The sequence below is a fragment of the Bos grunniens genome, chromosome 12 (assembly GCF_055505025.1).
Source record: "Bos grunniens cultivar Pamir isolate PY7600 chromosome 12, Bosgru_T2T1.0, whole genome shotgun sequence".
Taxonomy (NCBI): Eukaryota; Metazoa; Chordata; class Mammalia; order Artiodactyla; family Bovidae; genus Bos; species Bos grunniens.
The window spans coordinates 74,328,949-74,355,840 of record NC_141176.1 but is presented as its reverse complement, the minus strand read 5'-3'; the positions used below and the strand labels follow the sequence as shown (position 1 = coordinate 74,355,840).

Here is a 26,892-nt window from a genome sequence, read left to right as displayed (position 1 = left end):
TTTCTACCAGAATCAGGGCCCCAAAGGCAACAACAGTGACAAAGATGGCACAGGTGACATCTAGATACACAGCGAGCCATCGGGACGTTGTCAAAAGCAGGAACCAAGCCTCTGCATTTGTGAACCATAATAAGTGCAATATATAAACAGAAAAAAACATGTTAGCTGCTTCTCATGAAGGAGAGCATTTTCTCAGTTGAGCTACAGAAGATTTTACACAAGGGGTAGGACAGCAAAGTTACACACCTGTAACTTCAAAGGAACCTGAAGATTTCAGAAAACTAGGTTCAACACAAAACAACATATGGGACACAAAGGAATCAGTCCAGTAAGTATGTTTTGAGAAGTTCAACCCACAGGTTATCAAGAGAAATACCATGATAAGAAAGAAGATGGAAAAACATCTCATTGGTGTGTTCCCTGCAGTTCTGGGCCTCAACATGAAGATCCTCCTCTCAAAGGGTCAGCTGTTCCCAGCTCTGATAGCAGAGAGCACAGCTCACACCGTTTCCAGCACCTTATGCCCTCACTACAAGGCCTGAGGTGGTTATTCTTAGGAACCAGTGTCCACATGACCATCAGTTAACAGGATCTGTATGTGACTTTCAAATGGCATGTTATCTTCAAAATACATTAATGATTGGAAAGTTTGGCCAGGATTTTATAGACTTAGAAGAAATTCTGAATTTTATACCTAGATGGAAAACAAACAAATTTCATTGATACAAAGCATAATCAAATGGGTAGCAAATCAGGAACTTATTTTCCTCAATACTTCTGCTACCCTCAATGTCTGCTCTCAAAAGACTTGGCAAAGCACACCCTGAGGGGGAAGAACAGCTACCACCTGGTTCTGAAAATAAAGTTTTATTGGAATACAGCCATTGACTAATGTATGCTTTTTGTCTGTCTTTGTGCTACAATGGCAAAGATGAGTGGTTACAATAGAGACAGCACACAAAGCCTAAAATATTTTCTATCTGGACCTTTGGAAAAAAGAAAAGTTTACTGACTCCTGCCTTAAAGAGACAGACATCCACAGGACACAGTGATGGAGGACAATGCAGGCCAGTCAGGGGAGAAAAGCAGGGCTGTGAGGGGGGAAGAGGGGAACAGGGGAACACAGAGGAGATGCTGAGAGGAAGGGGTGGGGAAGGCAGGTGTGCAGAGGGCGACAGGGGCTGACATACAGAGAGGCACTGGCCAGCCAGGCCACCTGAGACAGAGGTCAGGCCTCAGAAGGGAGTTCATCCCATCCTTAGAAATCATCTTCAGAAACTTACAGACCTGAATGAAAATCCTGGTGTGCATCAAACAGCTCCTGAAACTTCTGTTCAGCTTTGTACGCCCGGATGGTCCAGAGTCCCCGGAGAGAAGATGCTAAGTGGGAAAACACCAGGCTCTGAGCTGGGGGAGCAAAGACAGACAAATGACAGAGAAAGTCAGGGGAGGTTGGATGCAAGGAAACCACTGCCTCCTGGGCTCTGTGGTCACATGTCCTGCCAAAGGGAATCCTCCATGTGACCCTCAAACTCCTGCTCACACCAAGTTTCAATTTAATGACCTGGGAATGAGAGATTCTCTTTGAAATTATCTTTGATCAAATTCAAAATCCCAGCTAGATTTAGATAAAGAAATTCTTTACTGGTTCTTTCATCAAGATCCTCTCAAACATTTCTCCCTCCATATACTTCTGGCATCTTTCCAGGTGGAAATTGCTCACAATTTTTTAAAAGTATATTGAAGTATAGTTGATTTACAATAATCTGCTAGTTTCAGGTATGTAGTAGTCATTCAGTTCTTTTCTCTGATTATATTCCATTATAGGTTATTACAAGACACTGTGCTTTACACTTAATCCTTGTTCTCTATTTGACGTATTAATAGTAGTGTATCTATTAATCCCATATTTCTAATTTGCTCCTCACTTTCCCAATGCCCTTTGGTAACCACAAGTTTGTTTTTTATGACTCTGAGTCTATTACTAGTTTGTGTATAGACTCATTTGTATTATTTTTAGATTCCATGTTTAAGTGATATCATATGTGTCTTTCTCTGACTTTCTTTACTAAGAATAATACTCTCTAGATCCATCCATGTTGCTGCAAATGGCAATATTTCATATTTTTCCCCATAGATGAGTAATTATCATTCACTAATTTTTTAACCAATAGCATTTTAAAATTTAATTCCTCATTAGAGTCCTCACCACACTGAATTTTGATTAGCTACCTGTGTATTGTTTCCACCTTAGATAAGTAACCAAGGTCTGGGATAGAGTCAGTACATCCCCCACCCTGGACCAGACCCAGACACAGGACAGGAATGAGATGAGTAAGGGAGTAGACAGTCTGCCGCCTTCCCCATCCTGGGCCTCTCCCTGCACCTGCGCCAGGAGCCTCTGTGTGGTCACAGAGCACCCGGTACTGCACTGCCCTTGTGCCCACATGACCCAACAGATGAGGAGCCTTTGAATGGTCTTGACTTCTGCTCTGGAAACCTTATGGGTGTTTTTATATCTTCCTGCTGGACACCTGTCCTGGTGTTTGAAAGGCACTGTGGCACATGACACTCATATCACCCTTTTATAATCTGACAGCAGCCTCAGTGTCCATCTTTTGAGTGACTTCATGTGGTTGGGGGCCTGATGTCACATGACTTCCCATTCATTTCCTGCCATCTTCTCTAAGAGCACACTGACCATGAGCACCAGGGTCAGGCTCTTGCCTGTCAGGGAACAGCTGGGCTGCAGGCTACCAGGCAGGGAGGACCCTTACATTTCTCATTCACCATCATGAATGAGGATGCAACTTGCTATTGCCAGGGGCACATAGTGAACCTCTGACCTCTGTCTGGGATGAGTGATAACTTGAGCTGTATGAGCAGGAAATACTGACATCACTTTGTTACCTGTGCGGGTCCTAGAGAAGACCTGTTAGTACAACTAGGTTGTTTATGGGAAGTTAGTAATACATCTTACATGAGGCTATGAAGATTTTATAAAATGATGGGGAAAGAATCCAGGGGGAAACTCTAAACTGTTTTCAGGTCCTCACTCCTTAGTCCAGTATCTGAATGCCTGTCTGGTGACAGTTCAGTCAGTACAGATGTGCACCTGGACACTGCACATTTGGAGGGGTTGAGGTACAAACAAGTAAAGACACAGAACCTCCTCTTCTGTTTAGTGTCCCCAGTTCTATAAAGAAGGAAGGAGCAGGGGCGGTCCTAAGATGGCAGAGGAACAGGATGGGGAGACCACTTTCTCCCCCACAAATTCATCAAAAAATCATTTGAATGCTGTACAAATTCCACAAAACAACTTCTGAATGCTGGCAGAGGACACCAGCCACTCAGAAAGGCAGCCCATTCTCTTTGAAAGGTGGTCACCTCTATCTCCTCCCTCCCTCCTCTCTTCTCTGCCTAACTCTGTTGGATCTCTTTGGGTGTTCTGGGCTGTGGAGAACACTTAGGGAACTGATTACTGGTTAGATTGGTCTCTCTCCTTTTGACTCCCCATCTTCTCCTCCTGGTCACCTCTATCTCCCTCCTCCTTCTTCTCTTCTCCATGTAACTCTGTGAACCTCTCTGGATGTCCCTCACTGTGGAGAATTTTTCACCATTAACCTAGATGTTTTATCACTGGTGCTGTATGGATGGGAAAGTCTTGAGGCTACTGTAAGAATAAGACTGAAAGCCAGAGGCAGGAGGCTTAAATACAAAACTTGAGAACACCAGAAAACTCATGGAACACTAATCAACAAGAGCTCATCCAAAAGCCTCCATACCTACACTGAAACCAAGCTCCACCCAAGAGCCAACAAATTTCAGAGCAAGACATACATACCAAGCTAATTCTCCAACAACATAGGAACATAACCCCTAGCATTAAAATACAGGTGGCCAAAAGTCACACCAAACCCATAGACACCTCAAAATTCACTACTGGACACTTCATTGCACTCCAGAGAGAAGAGATCCAGCTCCACCCACCAGAACACTGATGCAAGCTTCCCTAACCAGGAAACCTTGACAAGCCACTTGTCCAACAACACTCACAGGGAGGAACCCTCACAATAAAGAGGAAACACAAATTTCCAGCATACAGACAGGCCACCCCAAACACAGCAATCTAAACAAAATGAAAAGGCAGAGAAATATTCAGCAGGTAAAGCAACATGATAAATGCCCACCAACCCAAACAAAAGAGGAGGAAATAGGGAATCTACCTAAAAATGAATTCAGAAAAATGATCTGAATGATGAGTAAAAATGATGCAAAATCGTGAAAACAAAATGGAGTTACAGATAAATAGTCTGGAGACAAGGATTGAGAAGATGCAAGAAAATTTTAACAAGGACTTAGAAGAAATAAAAAAGAGTCAATCAATAATGAATAATGCAATAACTGAGACAAAAGCACTCTGGAGGGAACCAACAGTAGAATAACTGAGGCATAAAATAGGATAAGTGATGTGGAAGATAGAATGGTAGAAATAAATTAAGCAGAGAGGAAAAAAGAAAAAAAGTATTAAAAGAAATGAGGACAACCTCAGAGACACCTGGGACAATGTTAAACTCTCCAACATTCGAATCATAGGAGTCCCAAAAGAAGAAGACAAAAAGAAAGGCCATAAGAAAATACTTTAGATGATAACAGCTGAAAACTTCCTTAAAATGGTGAAGGAAATAGCCACCAAAGTTCAAGAAAACTCGAGAGTCCCAAACAGGATAAACCCAAGACAAAACACCCCAAGACACATATTAATCAAATTAACAAACATCAAGCACAAAGAACAAATATTAAAAACATCAAGGGAAAAGCAACACATAACACACAAGGGGATTCCCATGAGGATAACAGCTGATCTTTCAATAGAAACTCCTCAGACTAGAAGGGAATGGCAGGACATACATAAAGTGATGAAACAGAAAAACCTACAACCCAGATTACTATACCCAGAAAGGATCTCATTCAAATATGAAGGAGAAAGCTTTACAGATACTCAAAAGCTGAGAGAATTCAGCACCACCAAACCAGCTCAGATCATGAACTCCTTATTGCAAATTCAGACTTAAATTAAAGAAAGTAGGGAAAACCACTAGACCATTCAGGTATGACCTAAATCAAATCCCTTATGATTAAACAGTTGAAGTGAGAAATAGATTTAAGGGACTAGATCTGATAGAGTGCCTGATGAACTATGGAATGAGGTTCGTGACATTGTACAGGAGACAGGGATCAAGACCATCCCCATGGAAAAGAAATGCAAAAAAGCAAAATGGCTGTCTGGGGAGGCCTTACAAATAGCTGTGAAAAGAAGAGAAGCGAAAAGCAAAGGCGAAAAGGAAAGATATAAACATCTGAATGCAGAGTTCCAAAGACTAGCAAGAAGAGATAAGAAAGCCTTCCTCAGCGATCAATGCAAAGAAATATAGGAAAACAACAGAACGTGAAAGACTAGAGATCTCTTCAAGAAAATTAGAGACACCAAGGGAACATTTCATGCAAAGATGGGCTCGATAATGGACAGAAATGGTATGGACCTAACAGAAGCAGAAGATATTAAGAAGAGGTGGCAAGAATACACATAACCGTACAAAAAAGATCTTCACGACCCAGATAATCATGATGGTGTGATCACTGACCTAGAGCCAGACATTCTAGAATGTGAAGTCAAGCGGGCCTTAGAAAGCATCATTACGAACTAAGCTAGTGAAGGTGGTGGAATTCCAGTTGAGCTATTTCAAGTCCCGAAAGATGAGGCTGCACTCAATATGCCAGCAAATCTGGAAAACTCAGCAGTGGCCACAGGGCTGGAAAAGGTCAGTTTTCATTCCAGCCCCAAATAAAGGCAATGCCAAAGAATGCTCAAACTACCACAAAATGGCACTCATCTCACATGCTAGTAAAGTAATGCTCAAAATTCTCCAAGCCAGGCTTCAGCAATATGTGAACCACGAACTTCCTGATGTTCAAGCTGGTTTTAGAAAATGTAGAGGAACAAGAGATCAAATTGCCAACATCTGCTGGATCATGGAAAAAGCAAGAGAGTTCCAGAAAAACATCTATTTCTGCTTTATTGACTATGGCAAAGCCCTTGACTGTGTGGATCACAATAAACTGTGGAAAATTCTGAAAGAGATGGGAATACCAGACCACCTGACCTGCCTCTTGAGAAATTTGTATGCAGGTCAGGAAGCAACAGTTAGAACTGGACATGGAACAACAGACTGGTTCCAAATAGGAAAAGGAGTATGTCAAGGCTGTATACTGTCACCCTGCTTATTTAACTTATATGCAGAGTACATCATGAAAAACGCTGGGATGCAAGAAGCACAAGCTGCAATCAAGATTGTGGGGAGAAATATCAATAACCTCAGATATGCAGATGACACCTCCCTTATGGAAGAAAGTGAAGAAGAACTAAAATGCCTCTTGATGAAGGTGAAAGAGGAGAGTGAAAAAGTTGGCTTAAAGCTCAACATTCAGAAAATGAAGATCATGGCATCTAGTCCCATCACTTCATGGGAAATAGATGGGGAAACAGTGGAAACAGTATCAGACTTTATTTTTCTGGGTTCCAAAATCACTGCAGATGGTGACTTCAGCCATCAAATTAAAAGACGCTTACTCCTTGGAAGAAAAGTTATGACCAACCTAGATAGCATATTCAAAAGCAGAGACATTATTTTGCCAACAAAGGTCTGTCTAGTCAAGGCTATGGTTTTTCCAGTAGTCATGTATGGATGTGAGAGTTGGACTGTGAAGAAAGTTGAGTGTTGAAGAATTGATGCTTTTGAAGTGTGGTGTTGGAGAAGACTCTTGAGAGTCCCTTGGACTGCAAGGAGATCCAACCAGTCTATTCTAAAGGAGATCAGCCCTGGGATTTCTTTGGAAGGAATGATGCTGAAGCTGAAACTCCAGTACTTTGGCTACCTCATGCGAAGAGTTGACTCATTGGAAAAGACTCTGATGCTGGGAGGGATTAGGGGCAGGAGGAGAAGGGGAAGACAGAGGATGAGATGGCTGGATGGCATCACTGACTCAATGGATGTGAGTCTGAGTGAACTCTGGGAGTTGGTGATGGACAGGGAGGCCTGGCGCGCTGCAATTCATGGGGTCTCAAAAAGTCGGACATGACTGAGCGACTGAACTGAACTGAACTGAACTGAAGAAAGATGGTAACAGTGACTCTATATGCGAGACAGTAAAACAGACACAGATGTAAAGAGCAGACTTTTGGACTCTGTGGGAGAAGGCGAGGGTGGACTGTTTTGAGAGAGTAGTATGAAACATGTATGTTACCATATGTTAAATAGATCACCAGTCCAAGTTCAATGCATGAGACAGGGTGCTCAGGTTCATGTACTGGGATGACCCTGAGGGATGGGATGGGATGAGAAGGAGGTGGGAGGTGGGTTCAGGATGGGGAGCAAATGTACACCCTTGGGTGATTCATGTCAATGTATGGCAAAAACCACTACAATATTGTAATTAGCCTCCAATTAAAATAAATAAATGAATTAAAAAAAAAAAAGACAGAAGGAGCTGGCTTCCTCTTGTAAGTCTTTGGGGCTCAGAGAGGGTGGAAAGCCCTTGGCTAGGGGAGAACAGCCTGGGTTAGGGGCCAGGTAACCATCCACTCAGCCCTGAGTGGGACTCTTTCCTATCTGGGACATCTGACCAGGAACTTAACTGTTAGGGACCCTCAGCTGTAATATTACTTTAAGGAAAAATCCTTCTCTGACCAGCGATATGTTCTAACCTTTCCCCTTTTTACTTCATTTAGGCACAGAGCTGAAAGTGATTCAGTGATGCTTTTGATCATCCAGCTGTGTACCTGTGTTCTCATTTCAGCATCCACACTGCTCTCTCTCTTCACTCTATTGAGTAACTTTTTAGCTGCCTATAGCTTTGTGTTAAGAGCAACATAAGCTCAGATTGAGCTCAAGCTCCAAATAAGAAATTCTGGGAGCTATATTCAGGTCTTTTCTGTAGAACTCAGCCAGTCTGAACACTGGGTGCTCACAGGGATGATACAGGTGAATTCTGGGGCTCATCACCCTGTCAGGAGGACCTGAAAACCCAGCTCCAGAGAGCAGAGAAAACTCACTAGAACCAGGCTCCCATTTCCACTCCACAGAGAGTGACATCAACACTGTTCATCACAGACAGGGCTTCTGAGGAGGAAGCAGACATGGCTGTTTCCCCATGGAGAGTCCTGGAGTGAACTCTTCAGCGTGGCCTCCCTCACCTGCTTCCCTGTCAGGAGATCAAAGTGCAGCTGATTCTCTCCAGCAGGCATGGAAGGTGGGGTCGACTTTAGAAACCAGGTATTATCTCAGCCTTGAAAACCAGGGAACCCAAACACCCCCATCACCTACTTCACCTCAAACCCAAGAGTTATAGGCCAGGGAATCTGGAGCCATGAAAATCTATCCTTTTTCTTTCAAACCCCACTTAGGGCTGAGCAGAATGCCAGGATGAGTGAACTGGAAGGTCTGCCAAAAAGTTAAGTAGAACATGGGGAGAGGGGATGTCAAGGCTCTGCTGTTATGTTGCCCAAAGTAGCATCTTTTTCCCACAAGCACTGAGCTCACTGTCTTGAAGAAGACTATGCCACAGTCATAGCATCAGCCCACAGTCACAGATGTGTAAACCTACAGTTCACAGGACTCACAGCTGTGTTTCCCATAATGCTGAGGACATTTGGGAACACACCCCACAAGTGTGGGGTGTAGATATTCCTTGGCAGGGAGACCTCCCTGGCTGATAGCCCTGCTGAAGGTTATTATTCAAGCTATGTGAGACCTACTAGTTGTGAATAAGTTCTCAATTGTCTCTTGTTCAAGGTTCTAATGCCTTTGGTAGTGGCCAGCAGGCACTCTACAAGAATCTACTCAAGAAATCCTCTTGAGATCCCCAGAGACTAAGGGATTAAGAGCACTGACTGCCCAGTATTAACTATATTAACCCATCTAAGTGATAGACCTGCGCATGAGACCCAGACTATCTTATTCCCAAGGTTGTGCTTTTAATCACAGCTGCAGTGTCTCAGAGGGAGAATAATCAGGGTTAAGGATGCCTGTGTGTGATGATGTGCATTTTTCTCCAGACTTTATTTGTGTTCAGAAAACCACCAAATCTTACTCAGCTAATATCCAACAGCCTTAGCCATTATTGAATATTTTATTAATCACCTTGTGCTCAGTTGCTTCTGTCATGTCCAACTCTTTTCAATCCCATGGACTGTAGCCCACCAGGCTCCTCTGTCCATGGAATTCTCCATGGAAGAATACCTAGATCTTCCCAACCCAGGGATTGAACCCGCATCTCTAACATCCCCTGCATTTACAACTAGCACTATCTGGGAAGCCCCATTAATTACCTTATGTTGAACAAAGTCCCTGGGAATCTGGCATGAGAACCCCTTAAAACAGGTGTATTAGGACCCATGATCCTAATACACCTGACACATGTGCTAACTCTCCCCTAGCAATGGCCATGGCAGACACTGCTAGTTGATCCCAGCATCTTTCAGATAGAACTTGGGTATGGCTTCATCATTGAGGCATTGCCAAATGTAAAAAGTTGACTAGAGAAAGGCAAGAAAATGCCATCCTGGTTTTATGTACTTGTCCATGATTGACCATTGCTATGCTCACTTTTCCAAAACTGTGCCCCCAAAGTCCCTTAATAATCAGATGCCAATATGTCATCAGATAAAAATGCCAGCATAAGCTTCCAAGGGCAGGTAGGCCATAGGACCTAAAAATAAATGTCAGGACATCAGTAGTCCTTGGAGCACATCAGGACTCCTTGGAGTCCTTTTGCCTTCTAGGCACAGCAGTCAGGTGTCCTTCCTTTTGTTGGTGACTACAGCAGTGACCTTTAAGATACATTCTCGCTTTCTCAGTTGCTCAATCATGTCTGACTCTTTGAGACCCCATGGACTGCCACACTCCTCTGTCCCTCGAATTATCCAGGCAAGAACACTGGAGTGGATTGCCATGTTCTCCTTCAGGGGATCTTCACAACCCAGGGATTGAACCTGTTTCCTGTGTCTCCTACATTGACAGGTGGATTCTTTATCAATGAGACACCTGGGAAGCCCTAAAATACACTATCAGTTACTATTTAGAGGAAGCAACAGTGTTATTATTTACAGCACAGACCTACCTCCCCAGGTTGGTAGGTGTCCAATATGCAATTGGAGAAGAGCAGAGAAATATCTCCAGAAGGAATGAAGAGGCTAAGCAAAAGCAGAGACAATGCCTAGTTGTAGATGTATCTGGTGGTGAAAAAAAGTCTGATGATGTAAAGAACAATACTGCATAGGAACCTGGAATGTTGGGTCCATTAATCAAGGTAAATTGGAAGTGGTCAAATAGGTGCTGGATGGCAAGAGTGAACATTGGCATTTTGGGAATCAATGAACTAAAATGGATGGGAATGGGAGAATTTAATTCAGATGATCATTATATCAACTACTGTAGGAAAGAATCCATTAGAAGACATGGAGTAGCGCTCAGTCAACAAGAGTCCAAAATGAAGTACTTGGATGCAATCTCAAAAATGAGAGAATGATCTCCATTCATTTCCAAAGCAAAGCATACAATATCACGATAATCCAAACCTAAGTCCCAACCACTAATGCCAAGGAAGCTGAAGTTGAATGGCTCTGTGAAGACCTACAAGACATTCTAGAATTAACACACACACACACACACACACACACACACACACACAGTCATTTTCACCATAGGGGACTGGAATGCAAAAGTAGAAAGTCAAGAGATACCTGGAGTAACAGTTTGACCTTGGATTATAAAATGAAGCAGAGCAAAGGCTAACAGAGTTTTGCCAAGAGAACACACTGGTCATAGAAAACAACCTCTTCCAACAACACAAGAGAAGACTCTACACATGGACATCACCAGATGGTCAATACTGAAATAAGATTGATAATATTCTTGGCAGACAAAGATGCATAAGCTGTATACAGCGAGCAAAAAAAAGATCGGGAGTTGACTGTGGCTCCGATCATGAACTCCTTATTGCAAAAATCACACTTAAGTTGAAGAAAGTATGGAAAACCACTAGACCATTCAGGTATAACTTAAATCAACCTAAGTCAAATCCCTTATGATTATACAGTAGAAGTAACAAATAGATTCAAGGGATTATATCTGGTAGACAGAATGCCTGAAGAACTATGGACAGAGCTTCATTACATTGTACAGGAGGCAGTGATCAAAACCATCCCTGAGAAAAAGAGATGTGAAAAGGCAAAGTGGTTGTCTGAGGAGGCCTTACAAATATCTGAGAAAAGAAGAGACTCTAAAGGCAAAGGAGAAAATAAAAGATATACTCATTACAGTGCAGAGTTCTAAAGAATATCAAGGTGAGATAAGAAGGCCTTCCTCAGTGATCAATGCAAAGAAATAGAGGAAAACAACAGATAAGAAAGACTAGAGATTTCTTCAATAAAATTAGATATAACAAAGGAACAGTTCATATAAAGATGGGCGCAATAAAGGACAGAAATGGAATGAACCTAACAGAAGCAGAAGATAATAGGAAGAGGGGGCAAGAATACAAGAAGAACTATACAAAAAGATCTTAATGATTTGGATAACCACTATGGTGTGATCAAAAACCTTGAGCCAGACATCACTACAAACAAACCTTGTGCAGGTAATAGAATTCCAGTTGAGCTATTTCAAATCCTAAAAGATGATGCTGTTAAAGTGCTGCATTCAATATGCCAGCAAATTTGGAAAATTCAGCAGTGACCACAGGACTGGAAAAGGTCAGTTTTCATTCCAATCCCAAAGAAGGGCAATGGCAAAGAATGTTCCAACTACCACAGAGTAGCACTCATTTCACATGCTAGCAGGGTAATGCTCAAAATCCTTCAAGCCAGGCTTCAACACGATGTGAACCAAGAACTTTCAGATGTCCAAGCTTAATTTAGAAACAGCAGAGGAACCAGAGATCAAATTGCCAACTTTCATCAGATCATAGTAAAAGCAAGAGAATTACAGAAGTACACCTATTTCTGCTTCATTGACTATGCTCAAGCCTTTGTGTGGATCACAATAAGCTGAAAATTCTTCAAGAGATGGGAATACCACACCACCTTACCTACCTCCTAATAAACCTGTACTCAGGTCAAGAAACAACAGTTAGAACCAGACATGAAACAATAGACTGCTTCCAAACCAGGAAGAGAGTATGTCAAGGCTGTATATTGTCACCGTACTAATTTAACTTCTATGCAGAGTACATCACGCAAAATGTCAGACTGAATGAAGCACAACTGGAATCAAGATTCTTGGGAGAAATATCAATAAACTCAGATATGCAGATACCACCACCCTTATGGCAGAAAGTGAAGAAGAACAAAAGAGCCTCTTGATGAAGCTGAAAGAGAAGAGTGGAAAAGTTGGCAGACAAATGTCTGTCTAGTCAAAGCTAGGTTTTTTTCAGAACAAGACCCAGTTTCCCTCTCAGTCAGTCTCTCCCATCAAGAAGCTTCCATAAGCCTCTTATCCTTCATCATCAGAAGGCAGGCAGACCAAAAACCACAATCGTAGAAAACAAACAAATCTGATTACATGGACCACAACCTTGTCTAACTCAATGAAACTATGAGCCATGCCGTGTAGGGCCACCCAAGACAAACGGGTCATGGTGGAGTGTTCTGACTAAACGTGGTCCACTGGAGAAGGAAATGGAAAACCACTGAGTATTCTTGCCTTGAGAACCCCATGAACAGTATGAAAAGGCAGAAAGATAGGACACTGCAAGATGAACTTCCCAGGTCAGTTGGTGCCCAATATGCTACTAGAGATCACTGGGGATATAACTCTGGAAAGAATGAAGAGACAGAGACAAAGCAAAAACAACACCCAGTTGTGGATGTGACTGCTGATGCAAGTAAAATCTGATGCTATAAAGAGCAATATTGCATAGGAATCTGGAATGTTATGTCCATGAATCAAGGCAAATTGGAAGTGGTCAAACAGGAGATGGCAAGAGTGAACATTGAAATGAATCAGTGAACTAAAATAGACTGGAATGGATAAATTTAACTCAGATGACCATTATATTTACCACTGTGGGCAAGAATCCCTTAGAAGAAATGGAGTAGCCATCATACTCAAGAGTCTGAATGCAGTATTTGGATGCAATCTCAAAAACGACAGAATGATCTCTGTTCATTTCCAAGGCAAACCATTCAATATCACAGTAATACAAGTCTATACCCCAACCAGTAATGCTGAAGGAGCTGAAGTTCAATCGTTCTATGAAGACCTACAAGACCTTCTAGAACTAATATCCAAAAAAGATGTCCTTTTCATTATAGGGGACTGAAGTACAGAAGCAGTACGTCAAGAAACACGTGGAGTAATAGGCAAATTTGGCCTTGGAGTACAAAATGAAGCAGGGGAAAGCCTAATAGAGTTTTGCCAAAAGAACACACTGGTGATAGCAAATAACCTCTTCAAACACCACAAGAGAAGACTCTACATATGGACATCACCAGATGGCCAACACTGAAATCATATTGATTATATTCTTTGCAGCCAAAGTTGGAGAAGCTCTATAGAATCAGCAGAAAAAAAGACCAGGAACAGACTGTGTCTCAGATCATGAACTCCTTATTGCCAAATTCAGACTTAAATTCAAGAAAGTAGGGAAAACTAGACCATTCAGGTATGATGCATGTTAAATCCCTTATGATTATACAGTGGAAGTGAGAAATAGATTCAAGGGATTAGATAAGATAGAGAGAATGCCTGAAGAACCATGGACAGAGGTTCCCGACATTGTACAGCAGGCAGGGATCAAGACCATTCCCAGGAAAAAGAAGTGCAAAAAGGCAAAATGGTTGTCTGAGGAGGTCTTTCAAACAGCTATGAAAAGAAGCTAAGCAAAAGGCAAAGGAGAAAAAGAAAGATATACCCATTTGAATGTAGAGTACCAAAGAATAGCAAGGAGAGATAAGAGAATCTTCCTCAGTGATCAATGCAAAGAAATAGACAAAAACAATAGACTGGGAAAGACTAGAGATTTCTTCAAGAAAATTAGAAATACCAGGGGAATATTTCATGCAAAGATGGACACAATAAAGGATAGAAATTGTATGGACCTAAGAGAAGCAGAAGATACTAAGACAAAGTGGCAAGAAAACACAGAAGAGCTATACAAAAAAGATCTTCATGACCCAGATAACGACGATAGTGTGATCACACTCACCTAGAGCCAGACACCCTGGAATGTGAAGTCAAGTGGGCCTTAGGAAGCATCATGACCAATAAAGTTAGTGGAGGTGATGAAATACCAGCTGACCTATTTCAAATCCTAAAAAATGATGCTGTGTAAGTGCTGCACTCAATATGCCAGCAAATTTGGAAAACTCGGCAGTGGCCACAGGACTCGAAAAGGTCACTTTTCATTCCCATCCCAAAGAAAGGCAATGCCAAAGAGTGCTACCACAAAACTGGACTCATCTCACATGCTGGCAAAGTAATGCTCAAAATTCTACAAGCCAGGCTTCAACAGTACGTGAACCATGAACTTCCAGATGTTCAAGCTGGATTTAGAAAAGGCAGAGGAACCAGAGATCAAATTGCCAATGTCCAGTGGATCATCATTGGATCATCAACATTGATTGGATCATCAGAGTTCCAGAAAAACATCTATTTCGGCTTTATTGACTATGGCAAAGCCTTTGACTGTGTGGATCACAATAAACTGTGGAAAATTCTTCAAGAGATGAATAGACAGGCACCCTACCTGCTTCCTGAGAAATCTGTATGCAGGTCAGGAAGCAACAGTTAGGACAGGACATGGAACAACAGACTGGTTCCAAATTGGAAAAGGAGTACATCAAGGTTGTATATTGTCACCCTGCTTATTTAACTTATATGCAGAGTACATCATTCAAATGCTGGGCTAGAGGAGGCACAAGCTGGAATCAAGATTGCCAAGAGAAATATAAAAAACCTGAGATATGCAGATGATACCACCCTTATGGCAGAAAGCGAAGAACTAAAGATCCTCTTTATGAACGTGAAAGAGGAAAGTGAAAATGTTGGCTTAAAGTTCAACATTCAGAAAACAAAGATCATGGCATCCAGTCCCATAACTTCATGGAAACAGTGAGAGACTTTAATTTCTTGGGCTCCAAAATCACTGCAGATGGTGACTGCAGCCAGGAAATTAAAAGATGCTTGCTCTTTGGAAGAAAAGCTATGACCAACCCAGACAGCATATTAAAAAGCAGAGACATTACTTTGCCAACAAAGGTCCATCTAGTCAAAGCTATATTTTTTCCTGTAGTCATGTATGGATGTGAGTATTGGACCATAAAGAAAGCTGAGCACCAAGGATTTGATGCTTTTGAACTGCGGTGTTGGAGGAGACTCTTGAGAGTCCCTTGGACTGCATGGAGATCCAACCAGTCCATCCTAAAGGAAATCAGTCCTGAATATTCATTGGAAGGACTGATGCTGAAGGTGAAACTCCAATATTTGGCCACCTGATGCCAAGAACTACTCATTGGAAAAGACCCTGATTCTGGGAAAGATTGAAGGTGGGAGGAGAAGGGGATAACAGAGGATGAGATGGTTGGATGGCATCACCGACTCAGTGGACATGAGTTTGAGTAAACTCCAGGAGTTGGTGATTGACAGGGAGGCCTGGCGTGCTGCTGTCCATAGAGTTGCAAAGAGTCAGACAGGACTCAGCGACTAAACTGAACTGAATTGAACTGATGGTTTTTCTAGTAGTCATGTATAGATGTGAGAGTTGGACCATAAAGAAAGCTTAACACAGAAGAACTGATATTTTTGAACTGTGGTGTTGGAGAATACTCTTGAGAGTCCCTTGGACTGCAAGGAGATCAAACCAGTCAATTCTAAAGGAAATCAACCCTAAATAGTCATTGGAAGAACTGATGCTCAAGCTTAAGCTCCACTACTTTGACCACCTGATGTGAAGAGCCGACTCATTGGAAAAGATCGTGATAATGGGAAATACTGAAGGCAGGAGGAGAAGTGGATGACAGAGGATGAGATAGTTGGATGGCATCACCAACTCAGCCAACATGGGTTTGAGCAAACTCCGGGAGGTAGTGAAGGATAGAGAAGCATGGTGTGCTGCAGACCATGAGGTCTCAAAAAGTTGGACTTGAATTAGGGACTGAACACTACTACCACCAGCAGCTAGAGAGAAAACATAAACAGTTCTAATCAACTGGCCACCACATGTGCTTATCTGGGGTGTGCAGGAGGAGTACCTGGATTAAATTCATTGTCTAACTTACTGCAGCCTACTAGGTGCAAAAAAAATCCAAATATTCCACAGTGATGGTGCCAAAGTCCTCAAACTCTCCAGATCAAATATTGAGAAAATTCTGTACTGCTTCTTGACAAAAGCCTCAGGAGAAACTCTTCTCTCCACTTTCATATGAATGGGGGATGGCCCTTGCCCCAGGCAAAAATTTCTGTCAAACATTTTTTCTGGAATAAACCCTCTTTGAACGTACCATAGACCTGCTTTGCAACAAAACTGTTGAATGACTCCCTTTCATGGGTGGCCTCAAAATATAAAACTTCTGAAACCTTGACTACACAGAAGATTGGATGGAGCTCATCGCTTCCTCTTCTGCCTCCCCAGGTCCTTCCATCTTACCAAGTCATCAGCAGAATGTCACACACACCTGGACTCCACTGCTCCCCCTCCATCCAAACACCTCACAAGACCAGACCTCATGGGAGGTCACCTGCTTCTCTTGATGAATGAAAATTTCTTTTATAAATTTTATGAAATTGATGATCACCATCCTTTTCACAAATAAAGTACCTCAAGTGTTTACTATTTAAAACAAAACACACAAATGCCACACACACACACACACACACACACACACAAACTCCTTTGACTGGATTAACTGAGACTTTTTTCCATTTACTAAGTACAGAGAACCATAGGATTCAATATGCTTCTGTTCTTGGCTTGGTTTCTAGAAAGTAAAGTTGGTATTAATTTGCAATAATTATTCATGTTTGAGGTCTCTGCTACAAACATATTCTCTCTTTACTTTTTAGCTATTGTTTTTATAACTTAAAAATATGTAACAATGTATTTTATTCATTATTTATTAATATTGATGAAATGTGTTCATTAAGAATGACATAAATTTGATTCTTTCATCATCTGTGATTACCTGTAGAATAGAATAATTAATCATAAAATGTGTTCCCCATTATTTTGTTTTTTAGCTGCATCTTGCAGTCAAAACCAAGACCTTGCAGGATCTAGTTCCACAACCAGGGACTGAAGCAGTGGCTCCCACAGTGGAAGCACAGAGTCTTAACCACAGGACCTCCAGGGAAGTCCCTGTCCCCCATTATTCTAAAACTAGGAAGGTGTATGGAGTAATCAACTAAATGCATACTGAACAGATCTCCATCCTGTGTTCTCATAGGGGATAATTTTCAGCATCATTTATATAAATAGTTTTGAGAAAGGGGTATACAGTGTGGTATCACCCAAATACTGATAATGATAAATAACAAACCTGAAAATAACAGGGCTTATCTTTTCAATAGAGCTTCCCTGGTGGTTCAGACATTAAAGAATCCACCAGCAACGCAGGAGACCTGGGTTCAGCACCTGGGTCAGGAAGATCCTCTGGAGAAGGGAACGGCTACCCACTCCAGTATTCTTGCCTAGGGAATCCATGGACAGAGGAGCCTGGTGGGCTACAGTCCATGGGGTCACAAAGAGTCAACATAACTGATGACTAACACACATCTTTTCAATACATTTAACAATTACAACTTACTTAATGTGTTAAACAATGCATTTTTCAAATATATCACTTCTGACATGTATTTCCTGAGGTCTCCTTTCCTTTTCCTAATCTTTTCCTTTCCTTGTCATGTCTGGTAACTTCAGGAGAAGAAAAATTCTCTATATTAGTTCCTTCTAATTAATTCCTTCTGCATTAGTTCCAACATGATGAAATACTTTCAAGAATAGCATTCACAGAGTGGATACTCTGTGTAAGAAAGTGTGTCATGAACAAGACAGAAATGGTCCCTGTTCTCATGGAGCTCACATCCGTCCTCCCTGGGCTAAAATGCAAAGTGCAGCTGACCCGCCATCAGCTCCATTTGCCTTAAGGGCCAAACCCACTCTCAGGGGCCATAACTTTCAATCACCTAATGTTAACAGTGAGAAATTCCACAGAACAGTCTAAGGAATTTCAGGGTCTGGTTAATTGCTGTACAAATGGAAGCCAGCATGCACTGTCATCCCAAACTGAGAGCCCAGGTACTCACTTGTACATTCCAGGCGTTTCACATCTCGTGACGTCTCTAAGAAATATCGCCAAAGAACAAAGAAAAGGATGCCAAGGGGAATCACAGGTATAGCAATCCAAGGAATTGCAGCCACCATCACACCCACCACACCAATCACAAGTAGAAATGTCTGAAATAGCAAAAATACAGAGGCTTTCATGTCAATGATACTTTTCAAAGATAAACGTTAATGATTTGTTCTTAAGATTAAACTCCTTTCCTTGAAAAACTTATTTGAACAGCAGGGAATGCTTTCCCTTCCAAAGAAATAAAAGTATAGCTGGCCCTCATGATATTTGTTGCATGCACCAACACTTTTATAAGAACTTTCTAGGTATCAGCTCTTCTGATACACTCAGTAGTCCTTTGAGGCAGGCATGACTAGTTTTAACAGATTAGAATATTTGAGGTTCAAAGAGTAGGAGTTGAATCCCAAACTATCAGGAGTCATCAGATGTTACTAAAAAGATGAGTGAGCAGGTATCACAGATGAGGAATCCAGACACCTTAGCTATGCATGCAGGGATAAAGAAGTGGTTAATTACAAATTCAGTGTAAAATATCCAGTAACAGTATTATCTAATTTTAGAAATGGAGGAGTGAGGCACAGGATGAGAAGAAGCAACTTGATGGAGACTAAGCCATGGAGCTGGGAAGCCCATGTCATGAGCCATTATGACACATTTAAACCCCCAACATACAGTCATCTTTCTATCATTAGACTAAGTGTTCAATTCAGTTCAGTTCAGTCACTCAGTCATGTCTGACTCTTTGTGGCCCCATAGACTACAGCATGCCAGGCTTCCCTGTCGTTCACCAACACTTGGAGCTTGCTCAAACTCATGTCCATTGAGTTGGTGATGCCATCCCACGATCTCATCCCTTATCATCCCCTTCTCCTCCTGCCTTCAATCTTTCCCAGCATCAGGGTCTTTTTCCAATGAATCAGCTCTTTGCATCAGGTGGCCAAAGTATTGGAGCTTTAGCATCAGTCCTTCCAATGCATATTCAGGACTGATTTCATTTGGGACTGACTGCTTTGGTCTCCTTGCACTCCAAAGGACTCTCAAGAGTATTCTCCAAGCTCAGCTTTCTTTAGAGTCCAACTCTCAAATCCATACCTGACTACTGGAAAAAAAATAGCTTTGACTAGATGGACCTTGGTCAGCAAAGTAATGTATCTGCTTTTTAATATGCTGTCTAGGTGGGGCATAGCTTTTCTTCCAAGGAGCAAACATCTTTTAATTTCATGGCCACAGTCACCATCTGCATTGACTTTGGGTCCCAAGAAAATAAAGTCTGTCATTGTTTCCATTGTTTCCCCATCTACCGGCCATGAAGTGATGGGACTGGATGCCATGATCTTAGTTTTCTAAATGTTGAGCTTTAAGCCAACTTTTTCACTCTTCTTTTTCAATGTCAGCAAGAAGCTCTTTAGTTCTTCTTTGCTTTCTGCCATAAGGGTGGAGTCATCTGCATATCTCAGGTTCTTGATATTGCTCCTAGCAATCTTGATTCTAGCCTGTGCTTCATCCAGCCTAGCATTTCACAATATGTACTCTGCATGTAAGTTAAATAAGCAGGGTGACAATATACAGCCTTGACATTCTCCTTTCCCGATTTGGAACCAGTCTGTTGTTCCATGTCCAGTTCTAACTGTTGCTTCTTGACCTGCATACACAGTTCTCAGGAGGCAGGTCAGGTGGTCTGGTATTCCCATCTCTTACAGAATGTTCCAGTTTGTTGTGATCCACACAGTTAAAGGCTTTGGCATAGTCAATAAAGAAGAAGTCGTTTTTTCTGGAATTCTCTTGCTTTTACGATGATCCAACAGATGTTCACAATTTGATCTCTGGTTCCTCTGCCTTTTCTAAATCCAGGTTGAACATCTGGAATTTTATGGTTCACGTACTGTTGGAGCCTGGCTTGGAGAATTTTGAGCATTACTTTGCTAGCATGTGAGATGAGTGCAATTGTGCAGTAGTTTGAACATTCTTTGGTACCGCCTTTCTTTGGGGTTTAAGTGAAAACTGACCTTTTCCAGTCCTGTGGGCACTGCTGAGTGGGGGTGATGGAATTCCAGTTGAGCTATTTCAAGTCCTAAAATATGATGCTATTAACACGTACACTCAATTTGCCAGCAAATTCGGAAAACTCATCGGTGGCCACAAGACTGGAAAAGTTCAGACTAAGTACTTAAAATGTCAATTCCAAAGGTTAACGATTATAATGACAACAGACGCGATTTACAATGTGTTTGTTGTATGTAAGGCACTGTGCTAAGAGTTCCATGAACACTGTTAATCATCACATTATCCCATGAGATGATTTTATCTTGGGAAATCATCTTGGTCTAAAAAGATAGCAGGTAGAATAGAAAACAAAATAATTGGTCAATGCTACTTAAGCATCCATCTTAATCAGGAAAAGTATGATACCCTGGTGGACAGTATCAGGCAATAAGAATACAATCAACATTTAGCATCTGCCTGCTACAAAAGTGAGGTGGGGTAGTGGGGGCATGCAGATTCACCCAGTCTGGGCCAGGGTCTCTGAAGTTTGTCTCAGGTGGATACAAATTCATGATGATCTGCACAAGACACAGAGTGCTGGGAAACACAGTGAGGAATACCTGAATATTTTGAGACAATTTTAAGACTTATGACTGATTTTGCAAGCTGCTTTACAAATAGAAAGAGTGGCATGAATGATTTTCAGGCAGTAATCACAGTTCAGTTCAGTTCAGTCACTCAGTCGTGTCCAACTCTTTACAACCCTGGCAGCATGTCAGGCCTCCCTGTCCATCACCAACTCCTGGAGTTTACCCAAACTCATGTCCATCAAGTTGGTGATGCCATCTAACCATCTCATCCTCTGTAGTCCACTTATCCTCCTTCCCTCAATCTTTCCCAGCATCAGAATCTTTTCAAATGAGTCAGCTCTTCATATCAGGTGATCAAAATATTGGAGTTTCAGCTTCCAACATCAGTCCTTCTAATGAACACCAGGGACTGATCTCCTTTAGGATTGACTGGTTGGATCTCCTTTCAGTTCAAGGGACTCTCAAGAGTCTTCTCCAACACCACAGTTCAAAAGCATCAATTTTTCTGCACTCAGATTTCTTTATAGTCTAACACTCACATCCACACAGGACTACTGGTAAAAGCATAGCCTTGACTGGACAGACCTTTGTTGGTGAAGTAATGTCTCTGCTTTTTAATACACTGTCTATGTTGGTCACGACTTTCCTTCCAAGGAGTTATCCTCTTACAATTTCATGGCTTCAATAACCATCTGCAGTGATTTTGGAGACCAGAAAAATAAAGTCTGACACTGTTTCCACTGTTTCCCCATCTATTTCTCATGAAGTGATGGGACTGGATGCCATGATCTTCATTTTCTGAATGTTGAGCTTTAAGCCAACTTTTTCACTCTCTTCTTTCATTTTCTTCAAGAAGATCTTTAGTTCTTATTTACTCTCTGCCATAAGGGTGGTGTCATCTGCATATCTGAGGTTATTGATATTTCTCCCAGCAATCTTGATTCCAGCTTGTGCTCCTTCCAGCCCAGCATTTCTCATGATGTACTCTGCATAAATAAGTTAAATAAGCAGGGTGACAATATACAGCCTTGACGCACTCCTTTTCCTATTTGGAATCAGTCTGTTGTTCCATGTCCAGTTCTAACTGTTGTTTCCTGACATGCATACAGGTTTCTCTAGAGGCAAGTCAGGTGGTCTGGTATTTCCATCTCTTTCAGAATTTTCCATAGTTTATTGTAATCCACAGAGTCAAAGGCTTTGGCATAGTCAATGAAGTAGAAATATATATTTTTCTGGAACTCTCTTGCTTTTTCAATGATCCAGCAGATGTTGGCCATTTGATCTCTGGTTCCTCTGTCTTTTCTAAAACCAGCTTGAACATATGGAAGTTCACGGTTCATGTATTGCTGAAGCCTGGCTTGGAGAATTTTAAGCTTCACTTTACTTGCATGTGAGATGAGTGCAATTGTGTGGTAGTTCGAGCATTCTTTGGCATTGCCTTTCTTTGGGATTGGAATGAAAACTGACCTTTTCCAGTCCTGTGGCCACTGCTGAGTTTTCCAAATTTGCTGGCATATTGAGTGCAGCACTTTCACAGTATCACCTTTCAGGATTTGAAATAGCTCAACTGGAATTCCAACACCTCCACTAGCTTTGTTCATAGTGATGCTTCCTAAGGCCCACTCGACTTCACATTCCAGGATGTCTGGCTCTAGATGAGTGATCACACCATCATGATTATCTGGGTCATGAAGATCTTTTTTGTACAGTTCTTCTGTGTATTCTTGCCACCTCTTCTTAATATCTTCTGCTTCTGTTAGGTCCATACCATTTCTGTCCATTATCGAGCCCATCTTTGCATGAAATGTTCCCTTGGTATCTCTAATTTTCTTGAAGAGATCTCTAGTCTTTCCCATTCTATTTTTTCTCTCTATTTCTTTACACTGATCACTGAGGAAGGCTTTCTTATCTCTCCTTGGTATTCTTTGGAACTCCACATTCAAATGGGTATATCTTTCTTTTTCTCCTTTGCTTTTCGCTTCCCTTTCTTTCACAGCTATTTGTAAAGTCTCCTCAAACAGCCATTTTGCTTTTTTGCATTTCTTTTTCATGGAGATGGTCTTGATCCCTGTCTCCTGTACAATGTCATGAACCTCATTCCATAGTTCATGAGGCACTCTATCAGATCTAGTCCCTTAAATCTATTTCTCACTTCCACTATATAGTCATAAAGGATTTGATTTAGGTCATACCTGAATGATCTAGTGGTTTTCCTCACTTTCTTTAAGTCTGAATTTGGCAATAAGGAGATCATGATCTGAGCCACAGTCATCTCCCGGTCTTGTTTTTGCTGACTGTATAGAGCTTCTGCATCTTTGGCTGTAAATAATATAATCAATCTAATTTTGGTGTCGACCATCTGGTGATGTGCATGTGTAGAGTCTTCTCTTGTGTTGTTGGAAGAGGGTGTTTGCTATGACCATTGCTCTTGGCAGAATTCTATTAGCCTTTGCCCTGCTTCATTCTGTACTCCAAGGCCAATTTACCTGTTACTCCAGGTGTTTCTTGACTTTCTAATTTTGCATTCCAGTCCCCTACAATGAAAAGGACATTTTTTTTTTGGGGGGTGTTAGTTCTAATAGGTCTTGTAGGTCTTCATAGAACTGTTCAACTTCAGCTTCTTCAGCATTACTGATCAGGGCATAGACTTGGATTACCGTGATATTGAATGGTTTGCCTTGGAAACAAAAAGAGATCATTCTGTCGTTTCTGAGATTGCATCCAAGTACTGTATTTTGGACTCTTTTGTTGACCATGATGACTATTCCATTTCTTCTAAGGGATTCCTGCCCACAGTAGTAGATCCAATGGTCATTTGAGTTAAATCCACCCATTCCAGTCCATCTTAGTTCACTGATTCCTAGAATGTATGTGTACACTCTTATCATCTCCTGCTTGATCACCTCCAATTTGCCTTGATTCATGGACATAACATTCCAGGTTCCTCTGCAATATTGCTTTTTACAGCATCGAACTTTGCTTCTGTCACCAGTCTCATCCTCAACTGGGTGTTGTTTTTTTCTTTGGCTCCATCCCTTCATTCTATCTGGAGTTATTTGTCCACTGATCTCCAGTAGCATATTGGGCACCTACTGTCCTGGGGAAGTCCTCTTTCAGTATCCTATCATTTTGCCTTTTCATACTGTTCATGGGGTTCTCAAGGCAAGAATACTGAAGTGGTTTGCCATTCTCTTCTCCAGTGAACTGCATTCTGTCAGAATCACAGTTGATGGAAATTTTGACCAAAATGAAACTGGGATAAGACGGTTGAGATGCTTGTCTGAGTTAACACTGGTTGTTCTGGGTCCTCTCAGCACCAGCACCTGAATCCTGTGCTCACCATCCCAGGGCCTCCCCAACTTGTCACCCAGGGTCACTGGCCCTGGTGCATCTCTAAGGGATGGTTTGGTGGGTAATACCTGTATCACAGAGATTTGTGTTTTATCATTTTACAGCTCTTCCTGATCAGCTTTCTCAGAGGATCCTCACAACTACCTTGTGAATGAGCAAAGTAAGTCCTATCATTTCTATTTACAGATAAGACTTGAACTTGGAAGGAAGGGCAAGTGGTGTCCTACATTTTCCCAAGGTATTATAGGTCATGGAGAAATCCAGGAACGGTTTGCAGTCGTGGAATTCCAGACCCACCACTGCAGGTAGAGGAGTCTGGAAGGAGGAGGAAATGTCCAGAATTGGGACTCTGTGGCCAAGAACCCTTGTGAACCAAACTGCATTATCTGGAGACCCATGTGTTTTTCATGTTTCTCTCATCTGTGTCATGGTATCAATATAAAAAAAAAGTGAAGAGGATAGAATTCTGAAAGAATAAATTCTAATCATAAATGGGGAAAAACAGGGCTGTCTGTTCTCTCTTCTATTAGACCTATGGATGAACAATTTCTTAACAACCACTGGTTTAACTGTGCATCCCATCCTTCTACAACTTTCATATTCATGGGGAAGGGTCCTTCCAGCCCCTTCCACATCTGATCTTAAGTAAAGTCACTGGGGGTATTATCAGTGGTTGTCAGGGAAAAAATCTGCTGAAATTCCAATTAGGAAAAAAAACCAATTACACTTTTTTTTTTTTTTTTTAGCAGATTCACATTATTTGATTGGACAATATTCACCAGTTTAAGTAATCTGTTTTTCTATATAATTTAAAGCCTTTAATGACTAACCCAGCCTGGCAGATAACCTGGGAAGCAGAGGTAAGATCAAAATGAAGGGAGCTGTGCAAATGATCTTTCCTTGAATACCAATTATAGACTGGTAACTCGTTCTCAAAAGCTACCTAGCTTAGGTTAAGTCCTTCAGATTTCTTTCTTTTTTTTTTAATTTTATTTTTAAAATTTACAATATTGTATTAATTTTGCCCAACGTCAAAATGAATCTGCCACTGGTATACCCGTGCTCCCCATCCTGAAACCTCCCCCCTCCTCCCTCCCCATACCCTCCCTCTGGGCCATCCCAGTGCACCAGCCCCAAGCATCCAGTACCGTGCATCGAACCTGGACTGGCAACTCGTCTCATACATGATATTATACATGTTTCAACGCCATTCTCCCAAATCTCCCCACCCTCTCCCTCTCCCACAGAGTCCACAAGACTGATCTATATATCAGTGTCTCTTTTGCTGTCTCGTACACAGGGTTATTGTTACCATCTTTCTAAATTCCATATATATGCGTTAGTATACTGTATTGGTGTTTTTCTTTCTGGCTTACTTCACTCTGTATAGTAGGTTCCAGTTTCATCCACCTCATTAGAACTGATTCAAATATATTCTTTTTAATGGCTGAGTAATACTCCATTGTGTATATGTACCACCGCTTTCTTATCCATTCATCTGCTGATGGGCATCTAGGTTGCTTCCATGTCCTGGCTATTATAAACAGTGCTGCGATGAACGCTGGGGTACACGTGTCTCTTTCCCTTCTAGTTTCCTCAGTGTGTATGCCCAGCAGTGGGATTGCTGGATCATAAGGCAGTTCTATTTCCAGTTTTTTAAGGAATCTCCACACTGTTCTCCATAGTGGCTGTACTAGTTTGCATTCCCACCAACAGTGTAAGAGGGTTCCCTTTTCTCCACACCCTCTCCAGCATTTATTGCTTGTAGACTTTTGGATCGCAGCCATTCTGACTGGCGTGAAATGGTACCTCATAGTGGTTTTGATTTGCATTTCTCTGATAATGAGTGATGTTGAGCATCTTTTCATGTGTTTGTTAGCCATCTGTATGTCTTCTTCTTAGAAAAATACAACTTTCCAAAACTCGACCAGGAAGAAATAGAAAATCTTAACAGACCCATCACAAGCACGGAAATTGAAACTGTAATCAAAAATCTTCCAGCAAACAAAAGCCCAGGTCCAGACGGCTTCACAGCTGAATTCTACCAAAAATTTAGAGAAGAGCTAACACCTATCCTGCTCAAATTCTTCCAGAAAATTGCAGAGGAAAGTAAACTTCCAAACTCATTCTATGAGGCCACCATCACCCTAATACCAAAACCTGACAAAGATCCCACAAAAAACGAAAACTACAGGCCAATATCACTGATGAACATAGATGCAAAAATCCTTAACAAAATTCTAGCAATCAGAATCCAACAACACATTAAAAAGATCCCAGGGATGCAAGGATTCTTCAATATCCACAAATCAATCAATGTAATACACCACATTAACAAATTGAAAAATAAAAGTCCTTCAGATTTCATCCCCCTAGAGCAGAAATCCCCATTAGCCAAATATTGAGGTGTCTGAGACAAGGTTTAGGGCTCATTCTCTCAAAAACTGACAGGGATGGTAAGACCATACACCCACTCTTAATTTTAGGAAAATCTGTGATATATGAACACTTTAAAAGGATGGTGGTGAGAATTAAATGAGATTATGTATATAAAGTGCT

General features: G+C 41.5%; 1 protein-coding gene across 1 annotated transcript in view; it reads right to left on the bottom strand.

Annotated features, from left to right (window-relative positions):
• LOC147361907 (ATP-binding cassette sub-family C member 4-like) overlaps positions 1-26,892 on the bottom strand; it is a 198,065-nt gene that overhangs the window by 44,081 nt on the left and 127,092 nt on the right. Inside the window, exons 21-23 of the mRNA XM_086330242.1 lie at positions 18,360-18,510; positions 1,288-1,407; positions 1-111 (exon numbers count right to left, since the gene is read on the bottom strand). Coding sequence (XP_086186368.1) covers positions 1-111; positions 1,288-1,407; positions 18,360-18,510 — 382 coding nt within the window. The remainder of the gene's footprint in view (positions 112-1,287; positions 1,408-18,359; positions 18,511-26,892) is intronic.